Source organism: Garra rufa, chromosome 10 (assembly GCF_049309525.1).
Source record: "Garra rufa chromosome 10, GarRuf1.0, whole genome shotgun sequence".
In the NCBI taxonomy this organism is placed as follows: domain Eukaryota; kingdom Metazoa; phylum Chordata; class Actinopteri; order Cypriniformes; family Cyprinidae; genus Garra; species Garra rufa.
The window spans coordinates 23,561,649-23,579,371 of NC_133370.1; the positions used below are offsets into that span (position 1 = coordinate 23,561,649).

Below are 17,723 nucleotides of genomic sequence, written 5' to 3' on the forward strand. Positions count from 1 at the left end.
TCGAAATTGTGAGAAAAAGTCATTTGCGAGATTTAAACTCAGAATTCCAAGATATAACCCCGAAATTGTGAGAAAAAAGTATGAATTGCGAGATATAAACTGGGAACTGTGAGATATAAACTCGGAATTGCGAGAAAAAAGTCAGAATTGTAACATATAAACTCAGAATTTCAAGACATTAACTTGAAACTGCAAGAAAAAAGTCAGAATTGCAAAATATAAATAAATTACTTGATTAAATACATTTGATTTATAGCATTTGTGGCATAATTTTTTAAACTATACATGTTTTTAGTGTCACTTTTAATCAATTTAAGGCATCCTTACTAAATAAAAGTATTAATGTCTTTCAAAAACAAAGTAACAAAAATCTTATTTACCCTAAACTTTTAAACAGTAGTGTATAATAAGTAAGAAATGATTATATAAGTCCACAGGGAAACAAAAGACAAATGCAATCACCTTTGAGTGTGGCCAAAGCTTCTCCTACTTGCCGTAAGTTGACCGCCCCTTCCTCCACATCCTTTAGCGTGACTGGTCGATTGCTCATGGCAGAGGCGGATTCTTTCTTGAGCATCTCCACATAGTTCTCCAGCTCCCTGTGACATTGTGACAAGGAAGTGTCATTTATCAGCACAACTGTCACTATAATGTATTTTTGCTTTTTTGCTCAAGATGCATGTACTGAACAATTTTGTGTAAAACCCGATGATCAAGTTACCCACAATGATTTGAGAATGTGTGCTCAAAACATTGTTCATTTCCTGGTTTAAATAAAAAAAAAATTCCCACATTTCCAATGTAGTCTCAGACATTTTGACGCCACTGTTTATATATATTTCAATTGCATTTAATCCAGCATTTATCGACACTTAATACTATATAATAAGCAAGTCTTGACTGTGAGTCTTGACTGCTAATGCCTGAAACCTGTTTAGCGTGATTTAGTCTTGTTTGTTGACTGACAGTTCACATACAGAGAAGTTTAGCCGTGTAAGCAAATTTGGCAACCAAAGTCTGCCCTCAGCCAAATACTTTTAGAGGAACATCATAACCTACGTCCTTCTCAGATTTTCTGACTTCATTCCTCTTGCGATGTTTACGAAGTGTGAATTGTTGAAGCTGGTCAGAGTTTTACCTGCATATAAAGCCTTTAGCAGGGCCAGCCATGCAGGAATCTGCAAGCCAGTACACATGCTCTGAGATCATAGTTTAACACCATCCCTGTGGGAAATGGTTTGTGTTTTGTGTAATTTACCTGAGGGGTGTCTTAGGGGTTTTCCCATGCACAATCTCAAGTCCTGCTTTTGGTTATCTTTCTCACCATAGCACAATCTAACTTAAGCCAGCAGCAACATTTCTTGCTTGTTATTATTTGTATGAACTAATATTGGTTGGTCAACGGAATAAAAGGCTTTGTATGTTTAATGCAGTGTAATTTTAGTATTATTTACGTACAAATATTGTATTTATTAATACATTATTTTGTTTTCAAACTTATTTTTCCACTTCAGGATAGCACCTATTCGTCGTGACAGGAAACACGCAGAACATTTCACAAGCCTTATTCTCCCGAGACAGGTTGGGACAGTGGATTATTCACTGTTTTGTTTCATGCGATCACACACGCCTCCACCCAATGAAGGTATGACTAGTTTTACTTAATCAAGCTTTACAACAAATGGGTTTTAGCAAAATACTCAGTACAGCACTAACGATGTTACAATCCCCTCTGTTCACATCTATTAAAAACCCACACTGATCTTTGTTTATTAAAGTGTGCATTTAGCATTGACTGGAGACATGAAATTATAATTAATTATGAAGGGGGATCAGGGAGAATTCAGCTTTGATTAGACGTGAGCAGTTAATCAGCATCAAATCTGGCTCGCTTGCAGAAGCTTATTGCACTGATTTCCCCCTCTAGATCACAGCATTTGTTCGTTTCGTCTACAGCTGTCTCTTACATTCTACAGATGACCAGTCCATAATGAATTCTGCATGGGTAATTAGTGTCAAGGTCTTGCCAGGATCAGTAGTCACATAAAAATAATGCTGCTCTATTGTCTTACCCGAGCTGCACGAGAAGCCTCTCCTCCATGCCCAGATATCTGTGTCTTTCTTCTTCCACCTGGACTCGTTGTCTATGAACAGGGTCCTCGAAATGCAGCACAGTGTCTGAAACATGCTCTGAGATTTCCTGTTCTGCCTGTCGCAGCATCTGCCTCATGGCATCCTGGTTTTGCAGCTGTATATGCAAAGCAACACACTTGTTTTCTGACCTACTGTGTATTATAAACCATGTGTATATTACAGTTGAGGTATAAAATTTACACCCCCCTTTCAGAACCTGCAGAATGTTAATTATTTGACCAAAATAAGAGGGATCATACAAAATGCATGTTATTGTTTGTTTAGTACTGACCTGATTAAGATATTTCACATAAACAATGTTTAGTCCACAAGAGAAAATGTAAAATCAGGGTAAATTTAACTTATTTTGTCTTCTGGGAAACATGTAACTATCTTCTGTAGCCTCTGAAGGGCAGTACTAAATAAAAAAATATTATATTTAGGCAAAATAAGAAAAATGTTCACATTTCCATTCTGTTCAAATGTTTTCACCCCCCCGGCTCTTAATGCATCGTTTTTCCTTTGAGAGCATCAGTGAGCATTTGAACCTTCTGTTGTAGTTGCATATGAGTCCCTCAGTTGTCTTCAGTTTGAAAAGATGGATCTCAAAATCATACAGTCATTGTTGTAAAGGGCTCAAATACAAAAAAGCTGGAAAACCAAAGAATTTGTGGGGCCTGAAGGATTTTTCTGAAAAACAGCAGGCAGTTTAACTATTCAGGGCAAACAAGGAACTTGTGAACAACTATCACTAATTAAAGAAACAGCTGTGGATCATTCAGGAAACAATACAGTATTAAGAATCAAGGGGATGTAAACCTTTGAATGGGGACATTTTTATAAATCCAGCTATTATTTTCTCTTGTGGACTCTATGTTAACATCTTTTATGTGAAATATCTTATTCAGGTCAGTACTAAATAAACAATAACATGCATTTTGTATGATCCCTCTTATTTTGGTAAAATAATTAACATTTTGCCGATTCTGAAAGGGGGATGTAAACTTTTGACCTCAACTGTATATTACTACATCATTACTTAGAACATACTTAGAACAGTATTGTATTATATACAAGTTGAAATATGTAAAAATAGTTGCTTTACTCCGGAATCCCTCCAAACTACTGCAAAATCCTTTTTTTATTTGACTGACAGAACTATATCTATATTATTATAAAACATTGTAATATTTAAGTCCAAGCATTTAAAATGCCCTGGACATTTGAATTTCATGTGTACCTGCATCAGTTTGAGTTGGTGGAGCTGCAGTCTGAGGTCAGAGACATTTCTCCTGAAGGTGGAGAGAATTGAGCATATAGCAGGGTCTCTGACAGGAGGCTGAACCTGTGCTGAAATACTGTCTGTCTGCACACCTGGGTCTTTAGATGGTATTACAGTACAAACACCTGGACAAAAACACCAACACCAATTTATATAGTTAATGCTTTGGTAACAACACAAATGTGACCCTGGACCACAAAACCAGTCATAAGGGTAATTTTTTTAAAACTGAGATTACTGAATAAATGTGCTTTCCACTGATGTATAATTTGGGGTTGGATAATATTTGGCCGAGATACAACTATTTGAAAAAAATTTGAGGGTGCAATAAATCTAAATATTAAGAAAATTAAGTTCTTAGCAATGCTTATTACTAATCAAAAATGACGTCTTAATACATTTACAGTAGGAAATATCTTGGAACATGATCTTTACTTAATATTCTAATGATTTTAGGCATAAAAGAAAAATCAATCATTTTGACCCATACAATGTATTATTGGCTAGTGCTACAAATATACCCGTGCTACTTATGACTGGTTTTGTGGTCGATGATCACAAATATGGTTAAATTAAAATTAAATTTAGATACATGATTCAAAGGAGCACCAATGAATGATGAAGCATCATTATAATCAGTAATTGAACATTTACTGACCACCATTCTGTGCCGGAGACCCCATCTTTACTGTTTTATCACTATAGAGAAAGACAAAAAGTCTTAGAATCATTGTTCATGCGTTTTTATTATACTGTTTTTATCTTCACATTATACTGACACAAATTAGATTTATGCTATAAATGTTTCCGTAAACATACCTGGAAGTCTCTTTGCCACTTGTATTCGGTCCTTTCATAAGAGCGTGTTCAACAAGTCCAGTGAGACTGGCTATCTGCTGCTCCATTGCCTTTATTCTTTCACTGCAAAGCACAGGTCACATGACTCACTTCAATAAAGAGATAATTCTATAAATTCACATTCTATTGAACTGTGGATCTAAGGAGTATTAAACATAAACAATGCCAAAGGAGGAACCAGCAAATTATATTGCCTTTCTCTGTTCCTGAGGGCAAAACTGTGATGAACTTTGATATTTAAGGCATGACAGTATATTTATATATATGAATATTGGGCTTTGCTCAGAGGAACTCTTGCCCTTTTTTTTAATTACGCATTATTTACTTCACCACACAACTCTTATTCTTTTTTTTTTTCTTCATCAGCTATCAGAAGAAAAAGAAAGGGAAGTATTATCACTGTATCCCTGTTCTGGTTTTAGTATCACAGAAAATAATTGAATATACACATGAGCACCAAGTTTCACATTTGTGATCCTGGACCACAAAACCAGTCATAAGGGTCATTTTTTTTTAAATTGACATTTATACTTTCCATTGATGTATGAATTTGGAACTTGATCTTTACTTAATATCCTAAGAAAAATCTATAATTTCATATCATACAATGTATTTTTGGCTATTGCTACAAATGTACCTGTGCTATTTAAAATTGGTTTTGTGGTCCAGGGTTACACAACACGATAAGCTGCAGGGAATTTAAAAGTCCCACCTCTGGGGATCTCCGGCTGCCCCGTGTCCTTGGAACGGCCTCTCTCCGTGACCAGGCGGAAGGTCGGCGAAAACAGGGGAGGCCACATTGCCTCTCACCCTGGTAACCACCTCCGCAGCTCCATTACTGTCCTTGCGAATAGATCTTCGCACAGGTGATGCTCTTTCTGCCGCCACACCCTGTGAGGGCATGTGGGAGTTCTGGCCTGGGAGCATGTCAATCATTCTGACCTCATTGACCCTGTGAGGGGAAGCAGGCGGTGTATTATGGGAGGCCAGCTGACTCTCGCTGTACTTGCGAGATTTCTGTCTGTAGAGGGAGTGCTGCAGATCCTGGCCACCTGCGTATGGGCCAACAGACTTGATGGAGGAGCGGTGCTGGATGTACGCTGCCGCACCATCCGGGGCATCTCCGGTATGGCTGCCTTGCGATGAGGCGACACTGAGCCTGGCCTCAGGCGAACCGTACGCTTCTGAATACAAAGGAACACTCTTGCTGCTCAAATCCTCATCCGGTTTCACATCCCGTCGCTCAAGGATGGCACTGGAGCAGGGTGTGATAGAGCGACTTGGGGGTGCACTGGACAGACGGTCCCTGGGTAAGGTGGCGCCACCGGGCATAGCAGAGTGGCTGAAGGGGACCCTGGAAGGAGATGAGGGCATGGAGCGAGGTGTAGGAGGAGACATGGAGCCCTGGACTGAATGTATGGGACTGTGAGGCAGAGTGTGCACTGGACTTTGGCCTCCCGGCTGCTGCCTGCCGCTGTAGAGCCTCTCTCTTGTGATCTAGGGATAACCAGAAAAGCACATCAGAGTTTTTGGGGGTTGTGTAAACTTCGCTGTGAGAAAGAACAAGTGTAAAATAGTAGTTATTAAAGGATTAGTTCACTTCCACAATAAAACATTCCTAACACCGGCAGCCATATCACCCTGTAGCCCAAGCTTGGTCGCCCACTGAAGCTAAGCAGGGTTGAGCCTGGTCAGTACCTGGATGGGAGACCTCCTGGGAAAACTAGGTTGCTGCTGGAAGAGGTGCTAGTGAGGCCAACAGGGGGTGCTTACCCTGTGGTCTGTGTGGGTCCTAGCACCCCAGTATAGTGATGGGGACACTATACTGCCAAAAAGCACCGTCCTTCGGATGAGACGTTAAACTGAGGTCCTGACTCTCTGTGGTCATTAAAAATCCCAGGATGTCTTTCGAAAAGAGTAGAGGTGTGACCTCGGCATCCTGGCCAAATTTGCCCATTGCCCTCTGACCATCATGGCCTCTGAATCATCCCCATATTCCCATTGGCTTCATCACTCTGTCTCCTGTCTACCAGTAAGCTGGTGTGTGGTGGGCGTTCTGGCGCACTATGGCTGCCGTCGCATCATCCAGGTGGATGCTGCACACTGGTGGTTGATGAGGAGATACCCCTGACACTGTAAGCGCTTTGAGTGTCTAGAAAAGCGCTATATAAATGTAATGAATTATTATTATTATTATTAATAATTTACTCACCCCCATGTCATCCAAGATGTCTTTCTTTCTTCAGTCTAAAAAGAAATTATGGATTTTGAGGAAAATATTCCAGAATTTCAATGGTGACCAATGGGTTGAAGGTCCAAATTGCAGTTTCAATGTAGCTTCAAAGGTCTCTACACAACCCCAGCTAAAGAATCAATCGGTCATTTTCTACTAAAACAATTTTTTTTTGTCATTTTTAACCACAACCACTCTGCTTCGCATGTAAAAAAGTATATACGTTTTTACTCTTTTTTTAGAAAATGACGCTAGACAAGACCTTTATTCCTTTTCTGGGATCATGTAGAGCCCTTTGAAGCTGCATTAAAACTGCAATTTGCACCTTCAATGACCTTCAATCTGTTGGCTCTCTTGGAAGTCCTCTCCTGGAATGTTTTCCTCAAAAACCTTCATTTCTTTTCGACTGAAGAAAGAAAGACATGAATATTTAGGATGACATAGGGGTGAGTAAATTGTCAGGAAATTTTAATTCTGGAAGTGAACTAATTATTGGATTTGCAAAATCAAGTGGCAACCTGCTTTTCTCTGTTGATAAATGAAACCAGTCATACTAATGTTCTTTGCCAACAAACTGCCTCTTGATATTTCAGCCAACATATTGCTACTGTTTTTGGAAAGTTTACCTGTTCACACAACTTTTGGTGCCAGTAACAAAATGTATAGAAACTATTTTTCTCTTTTAAAAGCTGATAAGCGTATGTATTTTGCTTTAACTTGCGTATTTTTTCATCATTATATGGTTAGTTTCATTTTATTAGTTAGAGTGCATTGTTTTTTGTTTTCTTTGGCTGTCTGTGACCGTGTTATTCAGAATGCCATCCCAACAGTTGAAAACTGCTGGTAAACAAGTCTCAAAGAAACTCAATGGATATGAAAAGGAGCTTTGAATTTAATGAAAAGAAGCTTTTTATTTCATATTTGTCACGAAAACGATTAATCTTCACATAGAAGTTTTCAAAGCAGGAAACTAAAAACAAACATTGTATCGTATGACTGTGTTGATATGATTTATGTTTAGACAAGTGCACAGATATGAACAAAAGATGAAACCAGTGCAAAAGCACAGACAATATTAGCCCTGCCCAGACCTGTCTTTGTACAGTGGTCATGCTTAAGCGTGCAATAATAAAGCCCACAGACGGAGTTTGCGTGCAGGTGAATTATCCGCCATTCAGAGCACCAACACCCTCTGCATTAGCCTAAGGATGAACAACATTCTCCAAACCTATCCTTATAATTCTAGTTTCAGACCACATTAATAAGAGGAATCAAGAAAACTGTAATTGCACTTAATGTATTCGGTCGATGATTTGGCTGAATGCTTATTTTTCTGAAAACTGACAAGTTTTTGTGAATGACAAATGAATGATAAAACAATACAAGCCTCAAATAAAATACCTAACAGTTAAGTCTACCTGTCATTGCTTCTTAAAGATTTCTTTAAAGAACTTTGCTGTTAGAAACAGACCAAGTTCTCATGAAGGACAACCCAAACTAAGTCAGGCATGTTTAAACATGTGCAGCCATCGTTTCATTATTGTATTATCTAAGCTCAAAATAGGTGTCTTCTTTCAATGGGTACATAAAGACCTCCATAAAATTAGTTTCATATTTCTCATGCGACCACAGGAACCAAATGTACTACAAACATGCATGTTTAAATGCTACATTCTCCAGAACCTTTAGCTTGCCACCAAGGCCGTAACCAGGGTTTGAAAATTAGTGAGGTCCGAAGTAAGGTGTTAAGAATTGTGCTATAATAACACCCACAAATGCACTATGTTTTTTGATGACTTAAGGTTAAGTAAAGATTATGAGATGTCTTCCTGCCTGCCAGTAAAGTTAACGTTATTTTGCATAGTAGCCTATTTCATTCTGAAACAAACAGATTTGTATTATGCTATTATTTTTGATAGTGTTATACATTTCTTTTAGATATTAATGATGATCACTGCGTTTGTCTTACCGATTGTGGTATCTTCCAGTCAGCAATTAAGTTACAGATTGTCTATAAGCTTTTTTTTATGAATGTACAATGTTGCCAGATATTGATACGAAAAACAAGCAATTACAAAAAGAAAGAAAAAGATATCCGAAATAAGTTCAAAGGCTGTGTTTTGTAAATAAGATTAATATATCACTAACACTAACGTTCAACTTTCCACTTTAGAAACGTCCCAAGTGTCACACTAAATTGGAAAAACGAGTCAAAAAACACGTATAATAGGTGGATCTGGCAACAAACTGCACCCGTGCTCTCACTCAACGCGCTCTCAAGCCCCGTTCACTGCGCTAGCTTCTCGCAGCAAGATGAATTGCAAACACTCATGTGATATGAGGTGGTTTAAACGGCTAAATAAACCTTCAAAGAGCTTGACATTTTATTTTTGAATATAAAAAATGACCGAGGTCCAGACCTCGGTGACCTCATAGCTGGCTACGGCCATGCTTGCCACATGTCAGACGTGATGCAAAGCACCTGAGAAAGTGAATTCACAGAGCACCACTGTCTATAAATTATGTGTATGAAGGACAAGCTTCAACTTTCAAGAGATTTACAGTGTTCAAATGAAAGGCCAATATATCATCAGGCCCAAACATTACAGAAAATGGGTTCATTTTTGCAATCCTTCAAAATAAGCGTATCACATCAACAAACGTGTCTGTGCATGTTTGCTTTCTCACGCTCTCAGAGGACCTGTTTTACACATCCATTTGTTTTTAGAGTTCCTATCATCCCATTAATCTAAAATTTGGTTTGGGTGGGAAAAGGGTTTCCCAATACCACAACATATGGGCAGAGCACAGTGTTTTTGTACAGCTGAGATCTTATTGTCCCATGAACACAAACTGACACAACACGCTGTGTACAGATAAAATGGGAGTGGAACATTGGTTATTCCAGCTGTGATGGAACATGCGTACAAGCACTTCCTTCTGTGAAATGACTAGTTGGTCTACTAACTCGGGCCCTATTTTAACACTCTAAGCACATGGTCTAAAGTGCATGGCGCAGGTGCATTTAGGGCGTGTCTGAATCCACTTTTGTTAGTTTAACATCGGGAAAAATGGGCGTCGCGCCCATCACATAGTCTAAAAGGGTTGTCCCAATTCTCTTAATGAGTCATGGGTGTGTTTTGGGCATAACTTGCATTAAACCAATCAGAGTCTTATATCCTATTTCCTTTAAAAGCCAGTTGCGCTCGCGCCATGGCAGATTCAAATCGCTATTTAAATGGAATTTGAAAGAACAAAGACTGCACCCATAAGAAAGCAATTGACTATCCATTATGTAGGCATTTTTATATTTATGTGCTCATTAATAATCTTTTACACTGTTATCCTTTTATTTTTAATATTTGGCATGTTTGTGTGCTGCTGAGAATCCCTGCGTGTGTATGCACGTTGTGCACCTATCTATAGGTGTATATAATTGTAATAACCCTAAAACCCCTTAAAAATTAATCCCGTTTAAAGTATCCCTGTTCCAGCCAACAAAGCATCACTTCTAAAACAAATTCAATAAATTCAATATTTTTTAAAAAGCCCTTATATTTCCAGGTTTGTCATTGAAGGTGGTAACCAGTGTTGGGAAAAGTTACTTTTAAAAGTAATGATTTACAATATTGCATTACTCCCTAAACAAACAACTAATTACTTTACTTAGTTACTTTTTATGGAAAGCAATGCATTACGTTACGTTACTTTTGTGTTATTTTTTAAATCTGGGCAGGGCTTGCTTGTTTGTTTGTTTTTTATATTCATCATCCTTTTCTATTAAAATGCTTGATACGGATGCAAAAACACAGAAAACCGAACCTGGTCCGAATTCTTTTTATGACGGACGAAAGTTTCAGAGGCAGTGTGTAATCTCGATTTTTTTTAACGTTCTAAAAATTCAAACGAAAATTGCGAACTCAGTGTGCAATGACTTTTACTCCTGATTTCTCTCAACATGGGGACAAGACAGCTTTCAATCAATAAACTGGAAAAAAAAATAACTCTTTCTAATTTTCTTGTAAATTAAAAAGTAATTTGTTACTTTACTAGTTACTTGAAAAAAAGTAATCTGATTACGTAACTCACGTTATTTGTAATGTGTTACCCCAACATTGGTGGTAATCCTGTATGCACAACTATGACAGTTATGTACAATAAAAAATTATGGTTATTTAGCCCATTACTTTGTAGAATATCTATTATTTCTATACTATTTTAATACTTCATCTTAAACATATTTTAGGTCAGTTAAAGGAATAGTTCACCCAAAAATGAAAATTACCCTATGATTTATTCACCCTCAAGCCATCCTAGTTGTATATGACTTTCTACTTCTACAAAGTCAGAATTATATTTAAAAATGTCCTGGCTTGTCCAAGCTTTATAATTTCAGTGAATGGGTGTTGAGATTTTGAAGTCCATTAAAGTGCATCCATCTATCATAAGAAGTACTCCACACGGCTCCGGGAGTTTAATAAAGGCCTTCTGAAGCGAATCAATGACTTTGTGTAAGAAAAATATCCATATTTAAAACTTTAGAAACCCTAATCTCTAGCTTACGCTAACTTCCGCATTAATTGTTCACGAGTTAGTGGCAGTTCAGCAGATGATGTAGGATGCTAGTCTCACAAAAACCAAGTTTTTCTTTACAAATCCTGGTTTTGTACTTCTAATTCAGGACCAGTGTTTTGTTTTGCTCTCTCCTCTGCGTTTCCACTTTTGTCACTTCCATGTTCGCCTACGTCCTTTGCCTATGTCATCCGCTGTAATGTCACTCTCTCGTGAACTCATGTACGACATTTAGTGAAAGATAGAGATTACAGTTTCTAAAGTTTTAAATATGGATATTTTTCTTACACAAACACATTGATTGACTTCAGAAGGCCCTTATTAACCCTCCAGACTCGTGCGGAGTACTTTTTATGATGTATGGACGCATTTTTTTGGACTTCAAAATCTTAAACTCCATTCACTGCCATTATACAGTTTGGAGAGCCACAACATTTTTATTACATATAACTTCCGACTGTATTCGTCTGAAAGAAGAAAGTCATATACACCTAGGATGGCTTGAGGGTGAGTAAATCATGGGGTAATTTTCATTCCAATTTTCAAGTTTTTATATTTATTATATTTATTAATATTTATTATATTTTATTTTACAGCTTCATTTTAATTAATGAAAAAATCCAATTTAGGTAACAATAACAGTACTGATATTAATCACCCTATTTAAAAACCACGTTTGACTGGAGTCAGGTGGACATAACCCTAAGCCAGCCAAATTATAGAGGGCTTACTAGTGGACTAGTCAGACCAACTGCTGACTAGTCAATTTTGCAAATATGCAGTTTTGAACATCCCTAGTCTAGACTTATTCTTCTGAATAAACTATGCTCAAGAAAATATTCAAAATCCAGTTAATTGCACTGGGTTTGATGTAGGTCCGCTCTATTGATATAGCCGTGTATCATCCAGCTACTGTTTTCCACACTAGACGTGGTTATGAAGAACACATAAGCCTAGCTAAACAGCAGGCTGCTTGCGTTGTGGGTGGTGTGGTGGTGCAGACAGGAGCTGGTCCCTTCTGCACTCTCATTAAAGCTGAGAACTACAAGGTCAGACGCATCCGCTGCCGTGCTCTCCTGAGAGCCTGACCTCAGTTCATCTCCACACCCGGCCCAGGAATTTCAGCCCTGGCTTTGAATGATCCTTTTCCCAATCCCCCATGGCCTGTTGAACTCAAGATATGGATGAGATAGCTGGAGACAGTGCTGTCTTCTCCAGAAGTGCTTATAATTAGATAAAGCAAATTACACCACAGCAGAACAGCTCCAAAATGTGTAACTCATCCTGTTAGAGATAGGTTTCTGGCCTGAAATAAATATTTTTATGCTCTTTTATGCATTTCGAAACTAGCTAAAGTGATATTAAACATGAATGGCATTAGCCTACTGTTCGCTTGTGTGTCAATATCATAAATATACATACATGGATTTATAGAAAGCAGATGGGTTTGATTAGAAAGCAAGATGCTTAGAGCTTGGTTCCAATTAAATCTGTTTCTCAAATCAAATTCCATTTGTTGCATAATGAGATAAGAAACAGACATTGTTTGGCTTTTTAAAATGTATTTATAGGTTCACTGGGCTCAGGAGACACTGCCATAATTCTGCATTATCGACATTCCTGATGACAAACAAATCACTTAAACGCAGCGAGGCCAATACTATTGTGTCTTTTGACATCGTTCAAAATACGCAGGGGCGCTGCTCGCAATTTTGGGCCCTATGACAAAATATGAGGTTGGGCCCCCCCTACCACACCAAAGCAGATCTCTGGGGGCCCCTAAAGGGCGTGGGCCCTTAGAATTGTCCTAACTTTCCCCCCCTTAGCGGCGCCCCTGAAAATACGTCTTTGTGTACGTTATGGTGTTTAACAACCCCGCACATGTCTTGGTAACCGGCTAACTTGCGTTTCTGTAGTTCTGTTGTTCAGCTGTGAGTACAATGTAGTCTAAAATTTGTGATTGATGCAGCTTGACTGTCTGTCTGCCTTATTAGTTTAAGTAATGATAAACGATGGCTTAACGCAGTGTTATGCATTATACAATGTTGAAGTTCACAACGTAGAGGTGTGCCCGGTTCGCTTACAAAAGCAAATTGCAAGCACTTTTAACAGGTAACATATGACACCCACTGAGAAACGTCCTGCTCCAGTCGTGCTTGCAAAACAGTTTCTTGTCGATGTGCCACTTCAACCGTTTCATCGTCAGACTCCGGCTTGAATTGATAGGGTAAAATCGAGGCTATCTTTTCTATGTATTGACAGGTCTCCACAGCTGTCATTCAGTTATGGCAATGGGCTTTTCGTTTTGCGCTGTAGCGGTAGACCAATCATGCAGGACTGCACCATCTGACCAATCACAGCAGTGAGGGCTCACGGAAAGGAGGGGTTTAGAGAGACTGATTCTTCGAACTGCTTCACACGAGTCGTTTACGAATCATTTAGAAACGGGGTAAAATTAAATCTAATTTTGGTTTTTTGAACTTGCATACATGTAAACCTGTTTTAAGAGACTAAGGCTGATGATACACTGGGCAACTTTTTGAGCAATGTTGCCGGGCAACTTTGGCAAATGTTGCCGTCAATGGGCAACCAGGTGAGATACAGGGCCCACGATTGATCTAAATTATCCAGATAGAAATCTGTTACCCATTTTCAATGGGAAAGTGCCCAAACAATATTGCAAAAAAAAAGTTGCCTGATAAAATTGCTCAAAAAGTTGCCCCGTGTATCATCAGCATAATACAACAATATTAACTACCTTTAAAATGGCATAATAGGGGCACTTTAAGCTTCAGGGTCCTGCCACCTGTCAACACCAGCTGCAAACGGTGTTGAAGAGCAAAAGAGCTTTTTGAGTTAATGATTTTTAGTTGAAAAATAACAGAACAGTTCAGAGGGACTGCGGTCACACTCTTGTCACTCACCCTAACTTCTCCGTTATTGGCTCTTGTGTTGTGATTGAAGGCCTGGGCTGGGTCTTTGTGATACACCTTCAGGCAAGAGTGTGATGTGATGTTCCTGCAAAGAATAAAATAAAATATCAGTATTCTTTATTACACAATCATTCAAAAGGTTGCAGTCAGTGTATTTTTAAAGAAGTCTTGTTTGTTTACCAAGGCTGCATTTATTTGATCAAAAATACAGTAAAAACTGAAATATTATTAGAATTTAAAATGTTTTCTGTTTTTATGTATGTGACCCTGGACCACAAAACCAGTCATAAGTAGCACTGGTACATTTGTAGCAATAGCCAAAAATACATTGTATGGGTCAAAATTATTGATTTGATGCCAAAAATGATTAGGATATTAAATAAAGAGCATATTCCATATATATACTTAATTTTGATTATTGATATGCATTGCTAAGAACTTCATTTGGACAACTTTAAAGGCAATTTTCTCAATTTTTTTTTTTTTTTTTTTTTACACCCTCAGATTCCAAATTTTCAACTAGTTTTATACTGGCCAAATATTGTTCGATCCTAACAAACCATACATCAATGGAAATCTTATTTATTCAGCTTTTTCAGATGATGTATATATTTCAATTTAAAAAAATTCACTGGTTGATGACTGGTTTTGTGGTCGAGGGACACATATTTTAAAATGTATCAGGAGCTAAATTTTAAGTATGCTGATTTGATGCTCAGGAAGCTCTATTATTACAGTTGAAAACAGATCTGCTAATGTGAAATATAGTTTTTTGGAGCATTTAAGTATTTATCATCACCTTTGATAGATATGAAATGAATCCTTGCAGAATAAAAGTGTTAATTTCTTTCCAAATAAATAAACAAACAAAGACACTACACGATTTTTGATGTTTTTTAAAGTCTCTTCTGCTCACCAAGCCTGCATTTATTTGACCCAAAGTACAGCAAAAACAGTAAAATATTTTTACTATTTAAAATAACAGTTTTCTATTTAAAATGTGATTTATTTCTGTGATTATCAGAATTTTCAGTATCATTACTCCAGTCTTCAGTGTCACATGATTCTTCAGAAATCATTTTAATATGCTGACTTGCTGTTTAAGAAACATTTTTTTTATTATTATCACTATTTAAAACAGTTGAGTACATTTTTTCAGGATTCTTTGATGAATAGAAAGAACAGCATTTATCTGAAATAAAAAGCTTTTGTAACATTATACACTATACCATTCAAAAGCTTGGAGTCATTATAGTTTTTTTGGGGAAACAAATTATAGAAATTAATACTTTTGTTTAGCAATGATGATTTGAATTGATCAAAAGTGATGATAAAGACATTAGAATGTTTAAAGATATTAGAGTGATTTCTGAAGGATCATGTGACTGGAGTAATGACGCTAAAAATTCAGCTTTGAAATCACAGAAATAAATTACATTTTTAAAATATATTCAAATAGAACAGTTATATTAAATAGTAAAAATATTTTAAAATTGTACCGTTTTGCTGTACTTTGGATCAAATAAATGCAGGCTTGGTGAGCAGAAGAGACTTTTCAAAAACTTTTGACTAGTAGTACATATGTATACACACACACACACACACACACACACACACACACACACACACACACACACACACACACACACACACACACACACACACACACACACACACACACAAATACGTGTAGTCCAAAATGTTGTGGTGTAAATAAAAATTCACTTAAAAATTCAGGTTTAATAAGGCAGAACACAGCATTACTACAATGAGCTGCAGCTCAAAGCGACAGAAAGGTTAGAAGCGTGTCACCACAAGCTCCCTCCTCATAACTATAACGCTTGTTAAAAAACCAAGCCCATCCTGTGCCGAATAACACAAACACACACACACACACACACACACACACACACACACACACACACACACACACACACACACACACACACACAGACAAAAACAGATTGATCATGCTCTCTTTCTATTCCTGCTGACTTGTTAGGAAGCCGCAGGCCAGTGAAGAGTAGGGTGTGGAAAAGGGAGTCACCCAACAGTTTGAAAGCACTTTGCAAGCACTGCCTGCAATTTTCTGCACTTAAAACCAAGCACACTGTAAAAGGGAATGGCTGTGTTTTAAATTCATTATATAATTCAATCAGAGTTTTTATTGTGCAAAACACATACCTGACATCAGTCAACTCGTAGTACATATTCCTCATGTCATCTTTGATGTATACAGCCACACTGGGGGACTCCAGTGTCTTCATAGTGAGGTGCTGAGGGAAGGCACTGACAAACAGAGCCCTGATGGTGTCGGTACCCGTCAACTCATTGGGCATTCGGATTTGTTTGGTCTCTTCTCCATACTGCAGGTAGAGGACGCCTAAATATAAACCAAATATAAAAGGTTGATACTAGCACAATATGTAAAACGTACGATTTCTGTAGTTCTTTTGGAGATGGAATGACTAAAAGCTGTATAAATGTACTTTAAATGCATACAGTACAGCATATAGGCTAACAAGGGTACCAATGGTAAATGGTGACAACTGTATTCTGTCCTAGACCCTTCATTAAATGACTCTCTTGAGACAGCCCAAATGGGGTCTGGGAGGAATGCGGTGTAAGCATTTTCTTGCCATATAACTTGAGTTATCTGGAGCAAAATTAACCATTTGCTCTCTAGCTGTACCATAAACCAGATGTTTAAACATGCATGAATGGATATAGAGGTTTTATTAAAAATAAAGCATATCTACATGAATACATTTCCCAATTAAAGTAAAAGAATGGCACTTTTTTGCACATTCACCTCAAAGATATTACCTCAAAGTGAAATTCTCCAAAAAGTCCATTTGAAACAGTTGTATGTAATGCTAAAAACCTACCTGATCTCATGTTGAAAACATACATGTGGGAACTTTTTTGCAAATGTATGTTTCGTGACATATTGAATGTGAAATGTCCACTCAGTGGACTAAATACGTACCAATAAGCACATATCACTGCAGTTTCCAACAGAAATGAACACTAGAGGCAGTAAAACAGCAAGCACTAATCGGTTTCATACACAGTTCTGTCATGACAACTCTCTGAAAAGTTTAGCATGGTAATGGATATGATAATGTTAATGTATAAGGTCTTGGCGGAATAGATCTGCTATGCAGCTGCTGCTGCTGGTTATTGCTGTAGTTGTAGATAATTGCTGCTGCAAACAAGTACAGTGCTACTGCCAAAGCATATGGCGATACAGTGCTGTGAGTATTTAAGACATGCTGCTGCTGCACAAATAGCACAAAATAATCCGTAGCAGGTGGAGCTGGGGAAGGTGGAGGGCTTCAGGGGAACGATTTTATGCCACATTCGCTTTTGTTCATACTGTCGGGTAGGTGTAGGTGTAGTGCAGATTGTACGTTATTTTAAAGGTCCCATATTGTACACATTTCTGGAGGTTTATTTTAGTTGTTGATGTCCTTAAGAATATATATTTGCAGTATAAGTGCCAAAATCCATCTCAATATATTTTTACAGCTCCTTTTTTAGGAGCTCTGTCAAAAACAGGTCGATTTTGGCCCATCTAATTAATATTCATGAGCCTCTCTTCTGATTGGCCTGTTGTTTTCTGAGTGACGCACAGCCAGGCCAATCACAGGTAACTACGGTCATGTATGCTGTAAGCGAGCTCAGAGCAATAGAGAGAGCCTAGCCTGCT

At 37.8% G+C, this 17,723-nt stretch overlaps 1 protein-coding gene across 7 annotated transcripts in view; it reads right to left on the reverse strand.

Moving 5' to 3' along the window:
• The window catches only part of kiaa1217 (KIAA1217 ortholog), an 81,247-nt gene that overhangs the window by 13,988 nt on the left and 49,536 nt on the right, over positions 1-17,723 (reverse strand). For all 7 annotated transcript variants that reach the window (XM_073848300.1, XM_073848295.1, XM_073848299.1 and 4 more), the window contains 8 exons: positions 16,196-16,394; positions 14,003-14,096; positions 4,986-5,770; positions 4,235-4,336; positions 4,074-4,114; positions 3,374-3,540; positions 2,073-2,248; positions 463-599 (listed from right to left, as the gene is read on the reverse strand). In XM_073848300.1, coding sequence (XP_073704401.1) covers positions 463-599; positions 2,073-2,248; positions 3,374-3,540; positions 4,074-4,114; positions 4,235-4,336; positions 4,986-5,770; positions 14,003-14,096; positions 16,196-16,394 — 1,701 coding nt within the window. The remainder of the gene's footprint in view (positions 1-462; positions 600-2,072; positions 2,249-3,373; positions 3,541-4,073; positions 4,115-4,234; positions 4,337-4,985; positions 5,771-14,002; positions 14,097-16,195; positions 16,395-17,723) is intronic.